Source organism: Macrobrachium rosenbergii, chromosome 3 (genome assembly GCF_040412425.1).
Source record: "Macrobrachium rosenbergii isolate ZJJX-2024 chromosome 3, ASM4041242v1, whole genome shotgun sequence".
Taxonomy (NCBI): Eukaryota; Metazoa; Arthropoda; class Malacostraca; order Decapoda; family Palaemonidae; genus Macrobrachium; species Macrobrachium rosenbergii.
In genome coordinates, this window is record NC_089743.1 from 46,551,460 (window position 1) to 46,574,341 (window position 22,882).

Consider the following 22,882-nt stretch of genomic DNA (forward strand, 5'->3'; position numbering starts at 1 on the left):
ATGGCAACAGTAAAAGAACTTTCACAGCCATGCTTCCAGATCCTCAACCTTTTCTTACAGTACTTCATAAGCTTTTCGTGCTAAGGCAATGTACTTGACCAAGGAATTGGAGTCAAGAAACCAGGTAAAGGAGTTGTAATATTCAGCAATTTAGGAGCAAATGTAAGATTACCTTATCATCTCAATGCAGAAACTCTACTTCCACCCTTCACTCTTTCTGTCCAGTACAATAAGGAAATGCTCTCTTCAAGATGCAAGAGTTTGCCTTCAACTGATTGTTTAATACTGATGACAACACAAGCAAGGTGCATAGAGCAGAGACTCATAGCTGACATTGCTCAGCTGGCTTTTTCTCTATAAGGGATGATTCTCATGCTTCATGAAACACAAGACCTCCTTACCCTCAACTTGGAAAGCAGTATATCATTTTGCAGGAGAGTCTTGGAACTCAAGAAACAAGTTGACCTCTCATGTCGACATGGATGAGGATGCCAGAAATAACATGGATCAATGAATGTGACCAGGAATGCACTTGCAGCAACTGTGAACCTTGGAAGGCATGCAACCGTGGAGCTGCCAAACACTAACCAGGACCACATAAAGAAAAGGGCAGCAATCTGGTGGAGGTAGCAGATTGTTGATTAGCCACTTTTTAGCAAGTATAACAAGGGTCTTAGATTCCAAGTGCTCATGACAAGTGATTTCTATCTCATCTTCATGGAATAACACTTTTCCTTGTGACACAAAGACACAAGTTCATACCTCAGATGTCCAAGCAAAACAGTTCACTTTTACCTAGCATTACTCAAGTTCCTGAAATGTGTGATTGACAAAAAAATAAGTAGTTGCCAATAAGTTAGAAGGACACCTGCAAAATTTCAGTTACTTCACCACTGCAGTCTCCCAACAGCTATATTAGCAGCTACAGATATAGGAAAAATTAGAGCAAGGTATCTGTTTGCAACTATAAATGAAAGACCTTGATGACCATAAAGTAAGAAAATAATGAGGTTACTTGATATTCTGAGCTTTACAGTAAATAAATTTTATGATAATAACTACGAGTATACCTATAATTACATACCCTGCTTTGCCCAGCCAATCAGATGACCATGCGATGGACGGGTAAATCCTGGGATGTCATCCTCTAACTCTTTATACATGTTTAGCAAACTGCAAAAAAGTTATGAAAATTCAAATGGTTGCCCTATATTCTGACCATGGTAAAAAGCAATAAAATAAACTATACTTCGAACAAGTCCCCTTAAAATCTAAGGTATTATCTTGACCATGAATGTACCCCAGCCTCTCTCCTCTGCATTCTTTTTATTATAAATACAATCTAACAAACACTTCTTGGAAAAAGGGCTTTTCTCAAACATTTTTCGTCAAATAAAACAATATAGCAGCATGGCTTGATTTCATGGTGATCTTATTGAAAAAGTTCAACATACTATTAATCTTCTAGCTGCCTGCAAATCATATATCTGAAACTGTTATTTTTAAAAAAATAAAATTTTTTATTCAATACCACACCATTACTTTTACAAAGCCTAACAGTGCATCAGTGGTTCCCAAAAATGTCTTCCACCAACAGAAGAAAAGTGCTGATAGGTCAGTGCCTATGCATAGGTCCCCAGTAGTCTATGGTAATTAACCCTTAAACGCCTACTGGACGTATCATACGTCAACTAAAATTGTCTGTTGGGTGCCAAGTGGACGTACCGTACGTCGACTACAAAAAATTTCAACCTTTGGTCAACTTTGACTCGACCGAAATGGTCGAAAAATGCAATTGTAAGCTAAAACTCTTACATTCTAGTAATATTCAATCATTTACCTTCATTTTGCAACAAATTGGAAGTGTCTAGCACAATATTTCGATTTATGGTGAGTTTTTGAAAAAAACTTTCCTTATGCCCGCTCGGTAACTCGGCCGAAAATTTCAGAAATTCTTTCGTCATTTTGTCATAAGTTTTGCACTGTTTTATATTAGCTGTTACATAAAGTTTTATATATGAAAATGTGTGCAATTTCATGTAAAATACAGCAACATACAACCCATGGTTGTAGCTTTTATCAGTTTGGAAATATTTTCATATAAACCACGATAACTGCCAAAATTTCAACCTTCGGTCAACTTTGACTCGACCGAAATGGTCCAAAAAATGCAATTGTAAGCTAAAACTCTTACATTCTAGTAATATTCAATCATTTACCTTCATTTTGCAACAAATTGAAAGTCTCTAGCACAATATTTCGATTTATGGTGAATTTTTTAAAAAAACTTTTTCCTTACGTCCGCGCCAGAAATTCTTTTCATCACGTTGTCGTAATGTTTGCACTGTTTTATATTAGTCGTTACATAAAGTTTTATATATGGAAATGTGCGCAATTTCATGTAGAATACAACAGAAAATAACTCATGGTTGTAGCTTTTAACAGTTTTGAAATATTTTCATATAAATCACGATAACTGCCAAAATTTCAACCTTCAGTCAACTTTAACTCGACCGAAATGGTAAAAAACGCAATTATAAGCTAAAACTCTTACATTCTAGTAATATTCAATCATGTACCTTCATTTTGCAACAAACTGGAAGTCTCTAGCACAATATTTCGATTTATGGTGAATTTCTGAAAAAAAAAAAAAAAAAAACTTTTTCCTTACGCTTTATTTAACGTAACTCGGCCGAACATCTCAGAAATTCTTTCGTCACATTGTCGTAATGTTTGCATCGTTTTACATTAGTCATTACATAAACTTTTATATATGAAAAAGTGCGCAATTTCATGTAGCATACAACAGAAAATAGCTCATGGTTGTAGCTTTTATCAGTTTTGAAATATTTTCACATAAATCACGATAACTGCCAAAATTTCATCCTTCGGTCAACTGTAACTCGACCGAAATGGTAGAAAAACGCAATTGTAAGCTAAAACTCTTACATTCTAGTAATATTCAATCATTTACCTTCATTTTGCAATAAATTGAAAGTCTCTAGCACAATATTTCGATTTATGGTGAATTTTTGAAAAAAACATTTTCCTTACGTCCGGGCGGTAACTCGGCCGAACATCTCAGAAATTCTTTCGTCACGTTGTCATAATGTTTGCACCGTTTTATATTAGTTGTTACATAAAGTTTTATATATGAAAATGTGTGCAATTTCATGTACAATACAACAGAAAATAACTCATGGTTGTAGCTTTTATCAGTTTTGAAACATTTACATATACTGTAAATCACGATAAATAGAAAAAATTCTACTATCGGTCAACTTTAACTCGACCGAAATGGTAGAAAACTGCAATTGTAAGCTAAAACACTTACAGTCTAGTAATATTCAATCAATTAGCTTCATTTTTCAACAAACGGGAAGTCTCTAGCACAATATTTCGATTTATAGTGAATTTAAAAAAAAAACATTTTTTTACGTCCGTGTGTTACGAATTCATGCATCATTTTGTGATAATATTTTCTCTGTGTTGCTTTGATCGTTTTACAATTTGTTATATACCAAAATCATCGCAATTTAGTGTACAATACAAAGAAAAAATAAATAACCCGTTAGCTTTAACCGTTTTGCTCACAGCACGATTTGTATAAAATTATATATGAAAATTTTTTTTTGGCGCTGTCATATATTTCAATATTTATATATGATAATGATATTTTTTTTCATTTCTGATGGTTGCATACTAAACTTCAGGCAATGTCAAAAAAAGGAGCCAAAAATGAACTCTTAATCTTAAAAACTAAGCGTGCTGTGATTTTTTTAAAAACTTTTTTTCCGCTTCAGCGCTAACTCCCGAACACCACTGGCATACGGGAGACTTTTTTGTAAATAGAGGCTCGGCGTTTAAGGGTTAAAGGGATCATTCCACATATACTGTGGTCTAATCTAGCCCTTTAATGCCGACTGGACGTATTTTATGTCGACAAAAGTTGTCTGTCGGGTGCCAAATGGACGTAAAATACGTTGACTACAAAAAGTTTTTTTTAAATATTCGCGGAAAAATACTTATAGGCCTCGTTTGTGAAAAATTTTAAATCATGCGCCTTGAGGGATGCTGGGAGTTCACGGATCACGCTGTTGTTTTGTTTACAAGCGTGAACCAGCTGCGCATGCGTGAATTTCTTCTTATCCCAAAAGAAAGCATCAGCTAACTCCGCTGAAAATCTCAGAAATTCTTTAGTCACTTTGTCGTAATTTTTGCACCATTTTCTATTACCCTTTACATAAAGTTTTATATATGAAAATGTGTGCAATTTCATGTAGAATACAACAAAAAATAATTCATGGTTGTAGGTTTTTTCAATTTTGATATTTTTTTTTTATATAAATCACGATAAGTGCCAAAATTTCAACCTTCGGTCAACTTTGACTCGACTGAAATGGTCGAAAAATACAATTGTATGCTAAAACTCTTCATTCTAGTAATATTCAATCATTTACCTTCACTTTGCAACAAACGAGAAGTCTCTAGCACAATATTTCGATTTATGGTGAATTTTTTAAAAAACTTTTTCCTTACGTCCACTCTAACTCTGCTGAAAATCTCAGAAATTCTTTAGTCACTTTGTTGTAATTTTTGCACTGTTTTGTATTAGCCGTTACATAAAGTTTTATATATGAAAATGTGCACAATTTCATGTAGAATACAACAAAAAATAACTCATGGTTGTAGCTTTTATCAGTTTTGAAATATTTTCATATAAATCACGATAAGTGCCGAAATTTCAACCTTCAGTCAACTTTTCAACTTTGACTCAACCGAAATGGTCGAAAAATGCAATTGTAAGCTAAAACTCTTACATTCTAGTAATATTCAATCATTTACCTTCATTTTGCAACAAACGGGAAGTCTCTAGCACAATATTTCAATTTATGGTGAATTTTTGAAAAAATAAAAAAATTTTTTTGTGTCCAAAAAAAAATGCATCATTTTTGATAATATTTTCTCTGTCCATTTACAATTTGTTATACAGGCGGTCCCTGGTTTACTGACGGGGTTCCGTTCTTGCGCCCGTCGTAACCCGAAATTCATGCATCAAATCATTGTGATAATTACTTTTAATGCTCTGTGTTGAAAATGATGTAAACTGCATTATTATTGAGTTTTTACATCAAAAAAACTGTACTTCAAATTATGATTATTCTGCCGTTTTAAGGCCAATTTGTTATATACCAAAATCATTGCAAAATTTTCTGATGAATATATACAATAACAACAAAAAAACTGCCTGTATAGCAAAATCATTAATTTAGTTTACAATACAACAAAAAAATAGCTCATTAGCTTTAACCGTTTTGCTCACAGCACGATTTGTATACAATTATATATGACTTTTTTTTCTTGCTGTCATATATTCCAATATTTATATATGATAATTATATTTTTTTTCATTTCTGATGGTTGCATACTAAACTTCAGGCAATGATAAAAAAATGAGCCGTTAATGAACTCTTAATCTTAAAAACTAAGCGTGCTGTGATTTTTTTTTAAAAACTTTCTTTCCGCTTTGGCGCTAACTCCCAAACCCCACCGGCATACGGCAGACACTTTTGTAAATAGAGGCTCGGCGTTTAAGGGCTAGGTAGCTGCAATAGACAATGGGATCAGGAGGCAGGAAGTTTGTAAAGTAAAGGGTTTCTATTGACAAATATTTTAGTTTCTTGAAAATCAAACTTGTTTCACATGAACAGTAACTTGACCAAGAGAGAGGAGGATCTCAAGCAATTAAGAAGCTCTAATCATCTGCAAGGGGGTTATAGTGGAAAATAATATCAGAATGCAAGGGAAAAGAAAGGATTTTTCTAAAGGCAGAATTTCATCCTGAAGACAAGTGATCCCAAGGAGAGAAAATTTGCCTTGTGCATTTTCACAGAGGAAAGAAGAATTATAGTTAAGGTGCTGGTTAAAGGTTTGGAGCAAACTTTATGATGTTATATGTAAAGTCACGATGAGTAGGAGATAACAGATTCTATTAAAAAAAAAAAAGGATTCTTAGGCAAGATCACAGCTGCGAGTTATCCTTAGAAACACATGATGACAGAATGATACCTATAATCAAACTATTGAAAGTGAAGCAATAGCCTGAGGATCCAAAAGAAAACTGAACACTCAAGGAAGGAACCCATAGTAAATCCATCACAACAGAGGGCCCATGGAATACTCCCACCAACAGTCTGGTTGAACTACCTAATAATAATAATGTAGCTCTACGCTAAAAGAAGCGTGGAACCAAGCATATGTCTGTCTCAAAAGAATACATGAGATAATGATTCACAGAGTTAATCTTGGCTAAGTTTTAACTGCTCAGAAACAAATAGATCTGGAGGCTAATACTAGCTTTAAAAGGAACCCTGTTTGCCCGTAGGTACATTTCAAAAAGACTATCTTAAGGCACTGACTACATCTCTCTTGAACAATCATAACAGGGAGCTCAAGCATCTCCCAAAGGAGCAGCAGCATCACAGAGCAAACATGGCTTCTACACAAAATTATGCTGGAGGACCAGAGGAGTAAAAGAGGCTCCATACTTGGCTAATGTCATCCTGGAATAAAGAAGCTAAAGAGAGAGGGAAAACACGTCACTTGAAGGGATCCTAAAAGTAGTTTATGCTTTGTCTTGATAGAAGAAGAGGAATAACAAATGCAAGGTGAAATACTCGAAGCCCAAAAGGTAAGGATCCAAATATAGCATATCAGTCACAGAAGACGAAAACATATGCAAGTGTTCAGTTGGCAGAAAGTGAAGACAAAGCAGCACTATCATGGCATAGCAGAATGACTTAAGACAAGAATGCTTCCTTCAAAGAATCCTAGCTGGAAGGGAAAGGAGACAGAAAACTCATGCCAACAGCTTCTGATCAGGTGACACAAGGCTGCTGGCAGGGGCCAGACTGGTGACAGTAGCAAAATGCTGGATAACAAAGATGAAACAAACAAGTGATCTGGAGCACAGAGAAAGCAATGCTGGAGTAAGTAAAACTCAGTGATAACCTTGAAAATCAGGTAGAAGAATCAGGAAGATCCCTAAAGACAAACCTCTAATCCTTCCATATTCTTTGAGTGAAAGAGAATCTGAATAAAGTGACTGGAGTAAGCAACCAGAACTGCTGGAGTCAGCAGGGCAGCTGATGGCTGATATACCAGGACAGCTGATATATTAAGGAGGGGGGCTGAATCCAATAGAGCCACAGGAAACATGAGAGCCAAATGAACCCAAAGGACAGCTAAAGTCAGGTGAGCTGCTGGAGTATGGGGAGCTGCCAGAGGCACTTTAGTAGCTATATCCAGGAAAGCTGTCATACCCAGGAAAACTTCATTATCCAAAAGAGATGTTACATAAAGCATACAGCTGGAGATCAGAGAGCTATTATGTCTGTGCGAGTGGTTGGACCCATGAGCCAGGAGAGCCATCTGACCCAGAAGAGTGGCAATGACCAGAAGCACTGCTGTAACAAGAAGAGCAGCTAAAGCCAGGAAGCTGCTGTGATCAAGAAAGCGACTGGAGATGAGAGAGAGTATAAATACCTGATAAAAGTGGTTGGAGACTCGAGGGTCAGAAGAGGAGTGTCACTGGACACAAGTGAGTCAAAGGAGTAGATAGAAATATGAAAGCTGTGGAAATGGGTAGTACCAGCAGCACAACTGGATCCTGGTGAGCTGTACGAGCAGCTAGAGGCTTTAAATCCAGGAGCAAGCATGCTTAGTATGTCACATACGCAGGCAATGACCTGAAGCAGAAGAATCTGAGTAAGGCAATAACCATTAACGTTGCTGAGACAGGCACAAGCATGGTAACTATCATCAGGCAATGAAGAACATAAGACTTTAAGAAAGACTTCAACACCAAAATCTTGCTTAGCACAAGAACTTAACACATTCTCCCTGAAAAAGTTCTAGACTTAGAAAACATCTTTGCAATGAAATTTAATTCATTCTTGAATTTGTAATAACCACTCCCATAATGCACAAAGAAAGACTTACTAGAGCTCTCTGATGGGGCAACAATCCTAGGGTATGGTAACACAAAAGGTTGTAAAATATGATATAAAATACCAGAAAAATTATGTACTGTACTGAGTCTGTCTCTGAGCACTGCCCCCATAAACATAATACAAAATCATAAGTGGAAAATTTACCTGTTCAAAAACTGAAAATAAAAGTTACGGTACTATGAAAGCTGAATAACATGAATAACACTCATGCTGAACAAAATTTATTGGAAGTATAGTGGCAACAGGCAGAAGCAGAAACAAGGTCCTATAGGTGCAGCCACTTCAAGAAAAATGGCATAAGTGCATTTTCAGTAAATATCTACTATACATAACAAATAAGATGAAAAAGAATCACCTCCAACACCAAATCAAATGCACAAACAACTGACAAATATGAAAACTGGCAAGTATTTAATCACGACTAAACAAAAATGTTTTTTTCAGTTGTGCCTTGACATTACTATTATCCAATGTAAAAAAAAAAAAATTAAAATGAGGAGTAAATGAAATCTGGAAAAGAGAAAAAAGTGACTGTTCTACAGGCATGAATCTCTCAGTTATTAACCAGATAATAGCAAATAAACATAGCATGAACCAGTTAACTACAACAAATAACTTTTGGGAATTGCACCAACGGACAATTAGACTAAGCAAAATTAATTGGTTTGTGTTAAAAAAATGACCTTTTGGACCCCACAATATAGCCTTACTCATTAACACACAGCAACACCTTCACTGCTTTGCTAAAGAATTAACAGGATTATTAGGTTTTTCAAAGATTAAGACCTGGGCTCGATTTGATAAGCATCGTCTAGCTGTATCAAAATGTGATTTAGGGTACCTGGTCACTTAACAGGTAAACTAGGTGGTTGGCTAATCATAAAATAATCACTCGCTAAAAGATTAAGAAATCCCGTTTAAAAGATTGCATCTACATACAGTATAGTACACAAATATCAAATGATAACATTTTACCTTGGTGGAGGAGCAATGCCCTTCTGTACACTGAAGCATAAGCCATGTGCTTGTCTAACTCCATGATATGGATCTTGACCAAGAATTACAACTTTGATGTCCTCAAGGTCTGTATGGTGAGTCCATGAAAATACCTGATCAGCTGGGGGGTACACTGTGGCTTGATTTCTTTTGTTATCCAAAAACTTGCTCAGCTGGAAAAAGTCAGTATAGGATATTTGAGTTATCAGCAAAAGAATGTAATTCTTTATAACCAAAATAAATTTTTCCATACAATCCCACTTAATATAATTAGCCAGAGTTCATGTCTTCAAATAGTACGGAGACTTTCATCTTTTAACAGATAAATGTAGGATGACAGTAGTCTTGTGCATACATTCATGATCCATAGCTCCCTAGTACAAACTAGCTCCTAGTCAGGACTGTTTACTGTGAGAGCCAGTGGGTTATGGGTAAGAACTTACATATCTGTAATGATTTTGTGAAAAAATTATCTTGAAAAACTATATTTGTTTCATCAAAACACATTACTCATAATTAATCAAAGTTCCAATTTAGGTGGAACAGATTATTTTACAAGAGCATCTAGTTCTAATTTAGATCATCTTTACTGTTTGTTGACCAAAGGGCTGATTACTATGAGCAGTTGTTTTGTTGAAAATATAGCCTAACAATCAAAAGCATAAGTTAATCATTGTTTCTCATTAGGATGTAAATAACAAGAAATAAAAAAAATATAATCTTGTTGTTCTGAGCAATTAGGCAAGTATGAATCTGAAATTTTTAAGAGAATACAACCAAAGGCATTACGTATTCCAATACTTTATGTAATTTAACAAACATAAGCTAACAATTTTTTGCCTACAAATCTTTAATGTCTTTTGGAGAAGCTTGTTCAACAGGTAAAGGTTAATGTTGGGGTACTAGCCCCATTACCTTGGAACCAGAAAAGATAATAATCCAGGACAGCCATCTAGTAACTCCTCTACTGCCTCTTTCAAAAGCATCCTCCTCCTTTATAATGTACATTACTAAAGGCTTGGTTCTAATCTTCTGGCAGCACCTCTAGTATTTCTAGCATCAAGCCCCCAATGACAGAAAAAGTTAGAATGGGAGGCTTGTTGCTGAAGTTGGCAGTCCTCTTCTGTAGAGCTCTCACTGGAGATGAAGGATTTGACCTTCTGGCCAAAGAGCCAGGAATCTTCTACTACCTTCTTAGGTGCAGAGACTGGCTTGGTTGCTGGTAGTCCCTCTTATTCCTTAGACCTGAAGTCTGCTAGCTGTATCTCCCAGGCACTGTAGATCCTCATGTGCAGCCTTGTTGTAGGAGCATCCAGCCTGGCTGATAATTGCCTGGTCACCTCTTCAGGGAGGTGCAGGTCCATACTGTCCACCAGATGCTGCTACTTCATGCTGGCTAAGGGGACTAGATAAAAAATTCCCCTGTGGCTGTGTCTCTCTTCTTTAACAAAATATTAACAAGCATGAAGAAATTCAAAGAGACAACTGAGTCCACCAACCTCTTGGCCTTGGATATATCCTCCATTCTTACCAGCTGACCATGTCCATGAATTTGCAAGGCATACTTAGAGATATTCACTTCAAAAGCCATGAAAGTGACAGGAACAAGTGAAAAACTGTCAAGTTTTAGCATAACAAGCAATTCGATAAAACTTCCTCAGCTTACTAAAACAACTTCTTGCCATCCAATCCCTGATTTCTGTGAGAATATTCACTGTGGCAATGACTACAGGAAGATAAAAAAAAAAAAAGTAGCACCAGTCTGGATGAAATGAAAGAAATTGCTATACCAGTGATAAACAGAAGTAGAGTAGACCCCCGGCATTCGCGGGGGCTAGGGACCACAACCACCAATGAATAGCTAAAATTTGCAAATACTTGAGGCCCCCTCTAAAAATGCTTATAACTGCCTATTTTAATAGTTCAAACACCAAATATGCCTTAAACTATCATCCTAAAACACACTAATATAATTTCAAAGTCATCTTACAACATTATCCTTAAAATATATGGCTTACAGCTACGTGTGAACGCTCCTACAACTGTTACCCTCACAAGGTGAAAACTAATCAAGTTAAGTGTACCCCTATATTCAGGCACGCACACTTTCTTTCATACAGTATTCAAGCCTTACTGTTTTCCTTGAACGTATACAGTACAGTAGATAGGGGTAACATTGGTACATTCACAAGTATTGTACCTAAATATTTAGATATATATGCATTAAAAAATATACAAAATAGTGAGAAATTTAAGATTACATAAAAAATACAGGTACTCACCAGTGATGAATGTTGATTGAAGATGAAGGTGATGAATTAACTGTGCAGCCTGATGAATGACGATGAAAATATGACTGCACAGCAAAGCGGAGTTACATCTCCTCTGGGGGCACCTCTTCCCCTTCTTCGGGCGCTTCGTCCACCAACTGCACTTCATGCATAAACACTCTATTGGTGGAACTGCATCTGGAAACAGTGGAGTCACCCCTTGCAAGCCAGAAAACCTTCAGGAGCTGACAGTGGTCCTGCTTTTTTCTCTTCATCTTCAGCAGGGTCATCAGAGCCTGAGAAGTCTGCTTCCTGTATGTCACTGCCTTCTGTAATAGTCGAAAACTACTGGTAGAGTTTTCGTGCCTTCCTGCAGACGATGTTGCCATCGAGGAGGATGTTCTTAAGGCAGTACGTTATCCACGACATCAAGGCCAACTCCATCCTCACAATGCACTTATCATGCACTGTCTTGGCACCACCACAAAAGCTAACATCTACGGCCTTCCTTATCTCAGCCTCTTTCTTCTTGATGTACTGGACAGTACTCTCATTCACACCATATTGTCGGGCTACTGCAGCAAAGCTGTTCCCTTCTTTCAACATATCCAGAAGTCCTACCTTCTCCTGGAGCATCATGACCTTCCTCTGGCGCTTAGGCTCTTTGCCAGAAGCCTTAAAAGGGGCTGGGCATTTAGGAGGCATCTTAGGGCACGATTAAAAATAAAAGGATTTTGACAAAGGAAAAATCTATTTCTGGAGAGGGGCCCGTGTCACCCGGTGAAATAGTCCATTCAGCACTTATTTCTAGGTAATTCCATTGCTAGATACCAGAGAAAGCTAAATGAAATGCTGGAGTTACTACCCCCAGAGCGAGCTCCACTAGATGGAGTCGTGTATGGAAAAGGGTGAACTACAAAAACACGGAACCTTATCCTATAGAGATTCCCAATGTCAAAAGTCCCAACGAGAGAGGTGCCGATACAAGCCCATGCACTACTCATGGACTGTATACAAGGCAACACTAGCCGCATTCCATGTTAGCACCCACCTCACTAGAATGAAGTTTATCAAGGGAGGGAGAGAATGAAAAACAGGGGTGGGTCACGGGTGACACGGGCCCCTCTCAGAAATAGATTTTTCCTTTGTCAAAATCCTTTTTCTGGATCGGGGTCCCATGTCACCCGGTGAAATTATAACAGAGAAATAAACATCATTCTTATGCTATTAAAGACTTAAAATAGAAACGTTGAAAACTAGGAGAATTCTACCCTGAACATTAGTAAGGTCCTCTAAGTTCATGTAATGAAAATAATGTAAGTGGTCACCGTCTAAGATCATGAGCTTAGAATAGCACCTGAATAGGCTTGTATTAAGAAAATACTTCCTGCCTAATAGCAGACCCAATGACAGTGCCCCCCCCTTTTTTTAAAGGAGAGGACCTGACAAAATTGCGAGGTCCTGTCTAAAAAAGCCTGCAAGGAGAAAACTGGACACAGAAACAGACCTTGTAAAAGGGGAGTACTTTCCAAGGTGACCACCGAAAATGAGGACCTTCAATTGTAGATAGAAAGTTAGGTGAGGAATTCACAACACTACCCTGATGAGGGGAAACCAAACTGATTGGTTCCGCCAGACAGGGCAGACAGTACAGGAAAACTAACACTAGAAGCTAAGCTGATTAAAAATTTTTGGGACTTCCTTAACAAGGAAAGGTAAGAACAAGATGATTGTTGGTTACCGAAGCTAACTCCGATACATTACTCAAAGACCAGGAAACCGAATGTGGACGGAGTACTGTTCTTAGACGAACACAGACCTTAGGGATGAAAGTTAAGGGCCTGTGAGTCTGGTTCCAACAAAACACTTTCCTCGAGGCCAATGCGGCCGCATTAGTACTGTAGCTTGAAAACTATGTGAAGAGTGCTAATTACTTAACTGCAGAACCATACTGCAGTAGAGTAGGATCCCTAACTGATTTCAGGAAAACAGTAATAACAGGACCAATATCAGTTTCCTCCTAAACTGTAAGATTCACAAAGACCACAAAGCCAGGACATCAGAGTTTGAGGGGGCTGACGCAGGCTGAGTTTATACCAGACGGGACAGCTTGATAGTTTGTGGCTGAATTGGGTTGCAAACAGACCTACTTCCAGGCCCAGGAAAAGGTCACAAGACTACCTGAATGACGCTCCATCTAAGGACTATTCCGACACCAGGGGGGAGGCCCTGGATAGGGAAAAAGCAGTGACCTTTTGGACCCCTACGAAAGGTGGTAGACAGAGGCACCTGCGTCTGTTGGTTATGGAGAAGAATGAACCATAACCTGAACAAGCAATTCGAGTCCAAAACCACTTGTTTACGCAGCGCACTATTGCTGTTTTGTTCAGAACCAGCCTAAAAGGAAACCTCTTGGGGGAAGAAGTTTCCCAAGGACAGGAAGACTGTCACCGCCCTCCAAAGCGTTGATATGGAACTGCCGAACGTGACCGACTAAGTACCATGTACTTCATTGGGCCAAAAATATCCACCTCACCCCCCAGAGAGGTGACGGTGTGGAATACTGAGGCCGGAGGGGAAAGCTGGAGAGGAACTGACTTCGGTAAGCACTTGATAGTTGTGCAAGGCCGGAGGCCACTATTCAAGCAGGAGGAATCAGGGAGACACGTCCCTGACTCCGCCATACCCCGGTCATAAACTCCAGCTTTGACTTCAGAAGGAGAACCGTCACTGAAGCAAACTGGAGAAAACCCAAGACCTTTTCTTGGGCAAGGCGAGACGTCTGCTTGAGATGATGAAATTTTAGGACGTCCTTGCTATCTCTTTCCACTTCCACTGGATTCATAACTACGGAAGGCTACCCTCCTGAATCAGGTGGGATTCCTTCCTGGTTACTTAGAAGCCCAAAGACTCTAGAAACCGATTATAATGACCGGCGCCCTCAGGCAATTCCCGACGCTGGGTGCCCAAATGAGCCAGGCAACTAGATATGCAGCTAGCATAGCCTCCTAATACCGGAGCTGTTGAACTACGGTATTGTTCAAACTGGCAAAGACTCTGGAGCCGCATTGAGGAGGGCATGAACCTGAAGGGGTACGCCTGCTCCCAGTCTGAATCCCAAGAAGGAATAAGACCTTTCTGCAACCAAGATGTGAAAGGAAGCGTCGGAAAAGGTCTATAGAGGTGGTTACGGCTCCACAGCGCAGTAGGATCCGAACCCACAAGACTGTAAGCAACCGAGACTTGCCGCATGAATAAGGAAAACAAACGGGACACGCCTGGAAAAATTTTCCAGTGGAAGGAAACTTCCTTGGCAGACTGAAAAAGCCTGACAGGCCATTCACAAAGACCCCAGAACTCTGGCCGGAGGCTGACTGAACCTGATTGGGGAACAACAGTCCAGCTCCACCCCGGCCCTGATAACTATACTCTGGGCCCAGGAACTGAAGTTCCAGTGCCCCGAAAATGGTACAGCCTCCCACCCATACAAGAAATACTACAGGGAGGAGGCTTGATTGCCTCCCGTGAAGCGAATGCCTTCCCAATTTCTCGGAGAGGAGTAGGATGCTTCCCTGCTCCAATGATAACCCCGAGGGCCAGAGCCTCTGGCCAAATGTCTAGTGAAAATTCTTTCCTTAGGTTTTCGTATGAAGCAAAGAAAACTCCGGCGGAGGCACGTGGGGGAGGCAGAGACACACGGGGGTGTTACAAGGGGCTGATGTGTTGGCTGAACCCGCACACATCGAGGTGGAGGCTGGGAGTGAGAGCCGACGGCTGTCTAGGGGCAGAGACCTGAAGAGCCTGCACCACCGCCTGAGCAGGGGGGGCTTGAACTACATGAACTTCTTGCCGGACTTGGGACAGGTCCCGGCAAGATCAGACCGTTTCTGCTCGTAGGGTAGACACCCCGAGAACGGAGGCTCTGGGTAACATTAGTAGCCCCAGACGGGCGTAGAATAACGCCCACCTGGGGAAAAGATTAATTCTCCAGGTGAAACTGTTCATAAGAATTTTCAGCTCAAGGCGGAACGGGCAAGCCTGACTTACACCCTGTTTCAGCTTCCGAAAATTGACTCGAAGCTTAGGGAGCTGTACGCTGAATAAATTAGAAGCGTAGTCCGGGTTAGAAGATTCACTGTGAATGTATCTGTGATATCTGTCTCCCAGGAAATGCCTCAGTGATACATTTTCAAAACAAGCCTGTTGATAAGAGGGGCTACATTCGGAGCACAAGGGGTAAGAAACAGGGCTCTCAAAGAGAGCACGGTAAGACCCCACAGCTGGCGTGAACTTGGAATTCTCCGCCTGCCACTCCGTTAGAGTTCTCAGGAGACGATGTGTCCAGCCCCTAGCTGAGGGCTCACTTATGGATCCTGCCAGACAGATGCCATGCTCGTTCTGACAGTCTGGTAAAACCCGGATAAGAGGATACCAGACCGAAGGGAAGAAATGCCCTTCCACCAATCTCCGTGTGCCCACACCCCAACAGGAGGGTGCCTGCATGCCGGGAAGCATAAAGGGAAGGCACCAAGATTCCCAGACTGGAGGGGAAAAGAGGTGGAGGTGTCCGAACGATAGAATTCGAACGGAGCAGGACTTAACAGGTGATCCATTGACAATGAGTCTTGAGATTAATCTCTTGGGATTTAAGCTCCTGGGAAAGGGAAGGCACGGACCATGAGGTAGATAGTTAGTTTAATAGGTTGACAATGCCCCACAAATCGAGCTCCTCATAAGGAGACCCGTAAAAGAGTTTTCAACAAAGGAAGGAGGGGGTAACCGCCTTGCTTTGCTTGGGCTGTGGCCCTTTCCAGAAGATGAGGCCAAACTCGTAGATGGCACCGGATTAGAGATCCGAGACGTCCTCGAGGGGGCCCCGGAGCGGGTCTTCTTGGTTGAAAAAAAAAAAAGGTCTTTTTTTTTTTTTTTTTTTTTTACTGACTTCACCTTAGGGACTGTAGACCAGGAACCGTCGAAAAGGGATGAGAAGTTAACGAATCCCTAAAGGAAAAGTTTGCCTCACCTAATTCCGAGCTAAGCGGAAAGGTTTGCCTCAATTATTCCCGCACCTACTTATCGCTCCGGGACGATGTTCACAGGTCCGAGAACGAGACAGAAGGCCGCAACGTCCTCAGAAAACTCTCCGTAAACAATTAACTTGAAGCGAAGAGTTACGAGACTTGCAGCCGGCCTCCAGGAGGGGGAAAAATTAGGACCCCAGACACCGGAGGAACAACTATTAATAAGTTATATAAGACGGAGTTTGGCGAAGGAAAACCGATAGGTGTATATGAAACCTACCAATTTACCGAGAATCTTGCCGGAAACGGAGTTTGGCGGAGGAAATCGATAGGCGTATATGAAACCTACCGATCCACCGAGAATCTCGCCGGAGAGAGCCCAAACACCGAAAGATTAACTATTAATAAGCCACAAGAGGCGGAGAACCGATAGGTTTATATGAAACCTAACAAATTAACGAAATCCCGGCGGAGACGGAGTTTGGAGGAGTGAAATCGATATGCGTATATGTGAAACCTACCGATTTATCGCCAAAGAGCGACTATTAATAAGCCACATGAGGCGGAGCTTGACGGAGGTAAAACCGACAGGTATATATGAAACCTCGGATTCATCAGGTAGCCTGCCGGGAGAGCATAGCGTACAACGCAATCTGCCGGGTGCCAAACGACTAATAATAAGCCAAAGGAGGCGGCGTTTGGCGGAGATAAAACCGACTGGTGTAAATAAAACCTACGGATTCATAAAGTAGCCTGCTCGGAGAGAGCATAGCGTACTTTACAACCTTCAGAGTCAAGAATAAGTCACATGAGGCGGAGTTTGGCGGAGACGAAACCGACAGGTATATATAAAATCTACAGGTTCATCAAGAAGTCTGCTCGAGGAGAGCATAGCGTACTTCATAACCTTCCGTGCCAAACTATAAATCCAAAACAGACTGCGCACCGGAATGGGAGCTATAGACTCCGTGACCGCTGGTTTGTTGCAGGATAGCGGAGCATTCCTGCACTTGACAAAACCAGCCGAAAACGTATGAGAAAAGGGCATGCTGGAACGGATGCCGGAGCAGAGTACCGTAGCAGCCATTAGCCTAGTCAGACCAGGAAAACCCCCAGAGAAAACCGGAGAGAAAACCGGGCTAACAGGACAAAACTCATAGACATAAAAACAGAGTCAACAGAACATTCCGAAGCGATCATGTTTGAACAAAATGTGGGAAGGTTATGAACTGTTCGGAAGTGGGCGCACTCGAGCCAAGAGAGGAAAACCCCGGAGGAGGATATCCTGAACGAAGTGATAGCGGTGGGGAATAAACGCCGCTAAAACACTAAACACTAAAAAGCAAGGAGAGCGCCCAACAAGATAACGAAACACCAACAGGTAGTAGCAAAAGGAGGGGGAACGCCGAAAGTAAATAAAGCAGAAGACAGTTAGGTGGAAAAACGCTAACTGGCCTCGTATGAGATCCCAACAGTGAGGTGCGAACATGTAGGAAGCACCACGAAGGGAAATAGTCGACGTAAAAGGAAGGGGGAAGGATAGGCCAGGAGGTTGGTAACCCAAAGCAGCGACCAGGGTGGGACAGCACTCCCGGGCGCCCAGAGATTCTCATTGATCCCCTCGCTATGGAAGCTGTGTTGCACGACAAGAGCGAGAAAAGGAGAGGAAGGGCAAAACCTCTACGGCCAGGAGAGCAATGAAAGATAAAAAGAGTGAACAGGAGTGGGGAGAGCACTCCCGTCACCTCCAGGTCCAGGTGGAGTGCCAACTCAGACACACCGAGGACAATCAATCAATGCAGAGGAGGGGATGTAGGCTACAACATAAAATAAGGATAATTGCTCTCAAGCCTTGGAAAGTTAACAAACTTTGAAAACAAACCAAGGGGAGAGAGAGAGCAAAGGATAAAAGGGAGAGAAGGGGACTCTCAAACCACAAAATAACATATATATAGTCGGTAAAAGAAGTGTGAACAGGAGTGGGGAGAGCACTCCCGGTCACCATTGGAAAGCAACCCAAAGAAGGATTGAACTAGGATAGGCTACGCAGGTAAACCCTCGCTATTCCAGCTTAACTTATTAGGAACATTAGCCTAAGTGAAAAGCCGAAACAGGGAGAGGGTGGACGTAGGCAATATATCCAAGCCAAAACCAAACAAAGGGAAGCACCAGACATAAAACACACATGTACAGAACGAGATCACCGACATGAAACTCATACGTATAGATCGAGATCGTCCCCTCCTTAACGATTTTTCCCCGAAGGGAAAAAGTGTTACAGCCAACCCCTAGGCTAACCTAACTGAGGCGATGTAAAGGAAGGAAGCCTAGGAGAGGGGTAAAGGCTAACCAATAACTCAAAAAAAAATCATAATAAAACAAAAATTGTCTATAAGGTACATGTAGGAGGATAGGCAGGCCCAACACAACATGGACGTGAAGGGACATGACCGACCTCCAGTTAAATGAAAGTACCCCAAAATTAACAAAATTCAAAAGCATCCAAGCACAAGGTCAAAAATTAAATGTACCAATGAAAATCATGTTCCCATACACTTAGAGAAGTGAGTCTAAAACAAGGCAAAATAAAGCCAAAATAAGAAGCGAATAGGCCCGAGGGGGAACCACGTAGCCTAAACAGCAAGACAGCACTTGACCAGGAAGGGAACACAAAATTCACAAAATAAACAAAATTATAAAAACAAAGTAAAAACAAAGTAAAAACCGTAACAGTACCAATGAAAATAAGATCCCCAAAGGCTAAGAGAAGTGAGTGACAAAAATAAAGCATAATGAGGCCATGATAATAAGCGAATGGGCTCGAGGGGGAAGCTCGTAGCCTAAACGCTCAACAACACTTCTCGTAATGAAGCCACGATAAAAGCGAATGGGCCGAGGGGGTAGCTCAGCCTAAACGCTAAACATCACTCTTGAATCAAGCCATGATAAAAGGCGAATGGGCCCAGTGGGTAGCTCGTAGCCTAAAAATCGCTAAACATCACTTCTCGTAGTAAATGGGTACAGAACAAACATAAAATTAATCAAACCCACTAAAGTTAGGGATCATTAATGGTAAAATATCCCAAATAAAAAGGATACAAATAAAAACACAAAACAAACATGCCGACCCAAGACCAAGAGAGGTCAAGAGACGACGTGAGAGGAGATCGAGACGGGCGTTATAAATCCCTTTAATTATTAAACTAAAGGAAAATAAGAAGCCTCAATCGCCTAAAAAACAACAAAACACTGGTACTCAAGTAATTGAAGAAGAACCTTACGAGGATGCCAAAAAAATCCAAAATAGAGCACAAAATAAGGATCACAACGAAATTACGTGTGAACGAAAAACGTGCTAAAATGGAATGCGGCTAGTGTTGCCTTGTATACAGTCCCATGAGTAGTGCATAGACTTGTATCGGCACCTCTCGTTGGGACTTTTGACATTGGGAATCTCTATAGGATAAGGTTCCGTGTTTTTGTAGTTCACCCTTTTCCATACACGACTCCATCTAGTGGAGCTCGCTCTGGGGGTAGTAACTCCAGCATTTCATTTAGCTTTCTCTGGTATCTAGCAACGGAATTACCTAGAAATAAGTGCTGAATGGACTATTTCACCGGGTGACACGGGACCCCGATCCAGAAATACACAAAGACTAAGAACGAGACACAAAGATATGCAAAGTACGGTAGACCCCCACTTCATTGCGGTTCAGCGTGCGCTGATTTTTCTGTGGAACATAACTCCAAATTAACCATGGAAAATTAATCTAATCATGGATTTTTTCGTAGAGCATATATCTAAAATATTCACTAATTACTGTATTTTCATCTTATTTTCATGAATCAATACTGTACATTTTTTATGACGAAAAAATGATTTGCTAATTTTCAAATATTAATATTAATGTAAACACACCAAATATAAAAAAAAAATATTTTTTTAATGTATGTTTAAATATCTGAGTAGGCTACGTTACTTAACTGTTCCCTGTACTGTTGAATGTACTAATGTTACCCCTATTTGCTGTACAGTCAACCTCAGGTATTTGCAGGGGATAGAGACCAATAGGGACCACAACCACCCACAAATGCTTGAGACACCCATCTAAAAATGCTTATAACTGCCTATTTTAATAGTTCAAACACCAAATATACCTTAAATTATCATCTAAAACATTTAGTCATGAAAATATGAAAATACAGTAATTAGTGAATTGTACTGCTGTATGAAAAAAATCCACGAATAGGCAAATTTTATACGAATAATTTGGAGATACGTTCCAAAGAAAAATCCCTGGATAGATGAAGCTGCGAATGCTGAACCAAGAATAAACTGAGTCGACTGTACAGGCAGACCCTGGTTAACGACGGCAGTTCTGTTCCCGGCTGAGCACCGATAACTGAAAATCATTGTTAACCGGAACATCACAATAATTATGGTAATACATGGCATTTACAATATCATAAGCGCTGATCGAAGCCAATAACAAGCTTATTGATGCTGATAATCCGTTTACGGTCGCCGAAAATTGCTTACTGACACCGATAAACTACCTATCAATGCCAATAAACTGCTTAACAGCGCAGATAAACCACTTACCAGCACTAAAAATCTGGTTAACGATGTTCTTAGCCAAGCGTTGTAAAACCAAAATGCCGTAACTGATGCCGCCAATAAGCGGGGACTGCCTGTATACATTAACGTTAAAAGAAAACGGTAAGGCTTGAATTCTGTATGAAAGAGAATGTGTGTACCTAAATATAGGGGTAACTTGATTAGTTTTTGCCTTGGTAACAATAATGTTGTGTATGCTATTCAGCATATATCCACATTACAGTAAACCCTGTGAATTCACGGGAGATGAGCACCACAACCGCCCGTGAATAGTTAAAACCTGCAAATAGTTAACAACCCCTCTAAAAATGCTTATAAATGCCTATCTTGAAAGTTCAAATACCTAATGTATACCTTATACTAGCATCCTACATCAAATATACCTTAAAACTGTTATCCTATTACTGAACCCTAAAAGAATTCAGAGGTCTGGTTAAACAAATCATTTATACCTAACTAACTATCCTATTACTGTATTAATCTTTGAAATATGATTAATATCATTTCAAAGTCATCTTAAACATTTTACCCTTAAAAATATACAGTACAGTGATACCCCGAACTTGCGCAATTTGAGTTGCACGAATTCACAGACACGAATATTTCATTGGGACCTAACTAATGGTCATGCACAAGTTTTTCACAGACACAAGAACATTTGCGAACACTGAGAAACCCTGCAAAAGTGTTTATGTTTAATTTTTTATGTAATTATAAGTTTTCAAGCTTTTATGTATAAATTAAATAACATTAAATATTAAGTAATAATATCTCTCTCTCTCTCTCTCTCTCTCTTTTAGTAAGATGAGAGAATTTTTATGGTACATGTATACAGGTATGTTTATTTGTATGATAAATAAACTTTTTACCTAATAATAAGTGCTAATTTTCAAATATTAATAAGATTAATAAAATTAAATAATAATAATAATAATAAATCTGTAATTACAAAATTCGTATTATTTTAAACAAACAAATTCTTCCCTCATCTTTTGTACGAAGGTCGAAGGCAAAAGCTGTCAGACATGTCATTTAACATGACAAGAAGGGGAGTGTTGCTGATCAGTGGTCAATGTTTCTTGTAATTCTGTGTGTGTATGTGTCCTTAATAATTAATAAAAAATTTCACTCTCTTAAGTAAGGACAACTGTTATCTCTATCTCTCTCTCTCTCTCTCTCTCAAGTAAGCCAACCTACGTATTACGGTACTGTTTCTCTGTATGTCTTTAACTGTACAGTAGATAATTTTAAATTGATCTAACTTTACCTGCACCATTTACAAACTGTAAATGCGCTGTTCTAAAACATAGAGACATAAAGCATTTCAGAACAAAGAGAAAGAGACAGAATAAAAAGTTTTTAAAAACGAGGTTGAGAAGACTTCTAAAAATAGATCGGTGGACTCCTATATTCTTATGTTAACCATTTATTTCTTTTTTTTAAGGGTAATATATTAAACTAACTTTAAAATGAAAATACAGTAACTTTAATTTCATTTAAAAGTTAGTTTAATACTGAATTTCCATCTTTTGATATCTAACGTAAGAAAAACTTCTCTCTTTCTCATTATTCTCTCTGTCTCCGTAATAATTCATAAATAATTTAACTTAATATTTCAAGTAAGGACAATATCTCTCTCTCTCTCTCTCGTATGTTATTCTCTCAGTCTCCTTAATAATTGATAAATAATTTCACTCTCTTAAGTAAGGACAACCCTTATCTCTCTCTCTCTCTCTCGTTCATAGTTAGTGCTCACACATTTGTACAACTTATTAATTCTCTGTACATCTTTACCTGTACAGTAGATAGTTTAAACTGATCAAATTTGACCTGTACCATCTAAGAAGTGTAAATGAGCTAGTGTTGAAAATACATTCTAAAACATAGAGACATAATAACTAAGATTTGTATTACTCAAAATAAAAAACAATGTTTGTTCATGAAAAAGTATTTCAGAACAAAGAG

General features: G+C 39.5%; 1 protein-coding gene across 1 annotated transcript in view; it reads right to left on the reverse strand.

Moving 5' to 3' along the window:
* Nucleotides 1-22,882, reverse strand: part of LOC136851122 (uracil-DNA glycosylase-like) — a 190,614-nt gene that overhangs the window by 11,407 nt on the left and 156,325 nt on the right. The window contains exons 7-8 of the mRNA XM_067125093.1: nt 8,988-9,181; nt 1,085-1,173 (exon numbers count right to left, since the gene is read on the reverse strand). Of these exons, the coding sequence (XP_066981194.1) occupies nt 1,085-1,173; nt 8,988-9,181 (283 nt within the window). The remainder of the gene's footprint in view (nt 1-1,084; nt 1,174-8,987; nt 9,182-22,882) is intronic.